Genomic DNA, 3,753 nt, shown 5'->3' on the forward strand with positions numbered 1-3,753 from the left:
TAGGGGACAAGGACCTGCGCATACCCTGTTGGAGTAGAATGGTGTAAGAATTAGCCTTCTATCACCAGGCAAGATTGATATATCGACCAACAACTGGATTGACAGGAGATCATGATGATGATGATGAAGATGAAAAAAGGTGGCTGAACAAAACGGCTGGTTTGCAGATTTTTTATTTTTCTCCCAGAAAAGGTCTAGAGTCACGCTAGTGATACCATTGGAGCCTCTGGTCAAGATAAGGTCCTCTGAGAAGTCTGGTAAGCATAGGAGCTCTTTTTCGGCTGCAAAAGTCGTGGCAGCCATTTTGTTTGGGGGTGAATCCTACTTAGTAACGCTACCGCGTTACTAATAATCACCCAGTCTATACACGTGACCTGATTAGTTTCCAATCCCGGTTACGTTTACGTTGTCTATAATATCATAGCAAGAGTAGATGATAGTTAGAGAGAGTGTCAAACCATAGATACTATATACCCCTGGATACGAAACTCCTCTATGCACACATATAAAATCCCATAAGGAAACGTCATAAACGTCACATCCGGCTGTCCTCACCCTTGTTTCGCTGCATTCATGGCTGCCAGGGTAAGTAAAACAATCACAGTAGCCTATTCGTTTGTTAAAGTAGCTGAATGATCCCTCAGAGGACTTTGCAAAGCCTTTATATATTGAAATAATGCTCATAAACGATAGTTTGAGTGCATATTTTAGTTCTACAATGGATGTCATAGCCTACTTGTTGTGTACATTTCACTCAAGCCACTTTTTTAGCTTAACTCTGTTGAATTAGGCTAACATTTTTTATTGTACTGATAGGTTATTGTTTACTAGTTGTAGTGGGGCTATTATTTAGAGTTTGTGTTAAGTAAAAGAGCTGTTATTTTCTAAATCTTGGTTTTTCAAGCCCCACCTTTCTAGCCAATTTTTCTTTGTAATACTTGACTTAATTGGAACTTTTTCTATATGGTTTTGTAGCTTAAGAATAGGTAGTTGTAGTGGGCCTATTCTCAAAAGGAGTGTATTTTTAGTTTTGGTGCAATTGTGTTGTCAAAATCATCATTTTTAGGTGACAAGAGATGGGAAAGTCATGCATTGGTAGACTGCATATACTAAAAGAAAAGGAAAGTTTCAGCAATTATAATGCATGATAAATGTCAAGTTTTATTGTATTATTGTACATAAAATCACACTTTTATTAGCAATAATAATACTTTTTATCATTGTTTTATTTTTATTCTGAATGAAAACGTAATATGACGTATTTCCGGTGAAACAAGCCTCAGAACATCCGGTCGGGCCGTGTTTCATATCCAGGGGTATATAGTATCTATGGTAGGATTCACCCCCAAACAAAATGGCTGCCACAACTTTTGCAGCCTTGCTATACATAGGCGGCTATAGGCCCGGGCAAGCCAGGGCTTTGCCCTGGTAGTTTTCAACCAAAACCACACCCAAAAGGTGTGTTTTGTTATTATTAGGAGTGATATCATCACTAGAATTTATTTTTTTATAGCCACAACTGTTTATACTTGCTATCAGCTCCTTTTTACAGTTATTTTAGTGTGGTAACTGGCTTTTGTGAGCTATCATAATGACTTTCAGTCATTTTATTAATTGACCACACCCCTGATTCTTATGAATAATTAATGAGCCCTGGTTAATTCAATTAAGATTCTGTAGCCGCCTATGTTGCTATACCGGGAAAACGAGCTCCTATGCTTACCAGACTTCTTAGAGGACCTTATCTTGACCAGAGGACTCCAATGGTACCACTAGCGTGGCTCTAGACCTTTTCTGGGAGAAAAATAAAAAATCTGCAAACCGGCCGTTTTGTTCAGCCACCTTTTTCATCTTCATCTTTTCATCATCAAGTCCTGTCAATCCAGTTGTCGGTCGATATATCAATCTTGCCTGGTGATAGAAGGCTAATTCTTACACCATTCTACTCCAACAGGGTATGCGCAGGTCCTTGTCCCCCTAGAATCATTCTCCAAGAAAGGAAGAAGTGATACTGTGATTGTTGGTGGATCGCACCAGCTTACCCCATGCCGCCATTTTATTAATTAAAGAAGCATGTGCTCCAAAATTTAGGCGTGGTCGCGCATGCTCAGATCTCATCTATGGATCTCAGAACTGGGAACAGCAAGTATTTTTTACCTAGCTATAGGCTAGCTATGCTTGGAATCAAATTGCAATACTTAGTGGAGGTTTCCAGCTAAGAGAAGGTATTAATCTTGCATATATCAAGTGTGTAATGAATTATTTTATTTCAAAAACACAAAACAATTATTGTTATAATACCAATGATAATATGAACTGGACAACAGGAAGAACCTGCTGGAATAGCTACAGGATTTCTGGGAAGATAGAGCTTCTTGAACAAGGATTCACGTCAAGACTATAGTATTCATTTCACTTGTCATCAGTATAGTAAATATTCCTTCAGCATATCTATTCAATTCAATCAGTGCTGTCCCTCATAAATGCTGTAAAATCATAACAATGACAACAATAATAAAGAAACTCATTGTTTGTGTAAAATCAGAAAGTATCACAATTGTAACTGAAAAAATATTATAAATATTATAAAAAATCAACACAAACAAGAAGAACATAAAAAATTAAAAAAAAAAACAAGATTGAGTAGGATTCCGAACGACCAACGAAAATACGAAATGAAAATCCTACTCTCGTGACGCAAATTCTACTTTACATTGTAAGGTGATCCATAACTTTTAAATAATAACATTAAAAGTACAATGTAGAGTAGAATTTGTGTCACAAGAGTAGGATTTTCATTTCGTATTTTTGTTGGTCATTCGGAATCCTACTCAATCTTGTTTTTTTAAATTTTTTATGTTCTTTAGTCCATGATTTTTTCCAAAAAATGGCTCCAAAATCACCTCAAATTTTTATTAAATTTTCTGATACATATTAATGTCGTTATGCTGTGTAGCAAGTTTGAGCTGATTCCGACTTAAATTTTTCAAGTTATGGCCATTTTAAGAAAACACAAAAATTCTGAAAAATACCCAAGGCTATTATAATAGCCCATGGTTTTTTCCAACAAATGGCTCCAAAATCACCCAAATTTTTATTACATTTTCTGATACATATTTATGTCCTTATGCTGTGTAGCAAGTTTGAGCTGATTCCAACTTAAATTTTTTAAGTTACGGCCATTTTAAGAAAATGCAAAAATTCTGAAGAATACCCAAGGCTATTAGTAACGCGGTAGCGTTACTAAGTAGGATTCACCCCCAAACAAAATGGCTGCCACGACTTTTGCAGCCTTGCTATACCGGGAAAACGAGCTCCTATGCTTACCAGACTTTTCATAGGACCTCATCTTGACCAGAGGACTCCATTGGTATCAATAGCGTGGCTCTATACCTTGTCTAAGAGGAAAGCCAAAAATCGGCGAACCGGCTGTTTTCATGTCCAGAAATTGCAATGGGCCGTGCGGACATTTCTTAATAATTATATTCATAGCATTCAATAATTATATTCATACGTAAATAATTTTATTCATTGATTAATAATAATATTCATAAGCGTTACCACGGTAACAAAATGGCGCGTAAATGCAAACAAACTGTCACTGCTGGTTTCTACAAGGAGCTACATGAAAAGGAAGAATTTGTTGAAGAAAATGATCAATGTTTGGTAGTTAGTGGTAATGAAACTGATGTATATGAAGTGGAGAGGTTAATAGACAAGAAAGTTAAGAAGGTATGTATCAGACAGTTTCTG

General features: G+C 36.4%; 1 protein-coding gene and 1 long non-coding RNA gene across 2 annotated transcripts in view; both read left to right on the forward strand.

Moving 5' to 3' along the window:
• Positions 1-1,362: 1,362 nt before the first annotated feature.
• LOC109587979 (uncharacterized) lies at positions 1,363-1,555 on the forward strand. The gene is made up of 2 exons (XR_002187901.1): positions 1,363-1,458; positions 1,514-1,555. It is a non-coding gene; the product is annotated as an uncharacterized LOC109587979 (long non-coding RNA).
• Positions 1,556-3,573: 2,018 nt separating this feature from the next.
• The window catches only part of LOC109587978 (uncharacterized), a 3,775-nt gene continuing 3,595 nt past the window's right edge, over positions 3,574-3,753 (forward strand). The window contains exon 1 of the mRNA XM_020004191.1: positions 3,574-3,707. Coding sequence (XP_019859750.1) covers positions 3,574-3,707 — 134 coding nt within the window. The remainder of the gene's footprint in view (positions 3,708-3,753) is intronic.

Source organism: Amphimedon queenslandica, unplaced genomic scaffold (assembly GCF_000090795.2).
Source record: "Amphimedon queenslandica unplaced genomic scaffold, v1.1 AMPQUscaffold_12352, whole genome shotgun sequence".
Taxonomy (NCBI): domain Eukaryota; kingdom Metazoa; phylum Porifera; class Demospongiae; order Haplosclerida; family Niphatidae; genus Amphimedon; species Amphimedon queenslandica.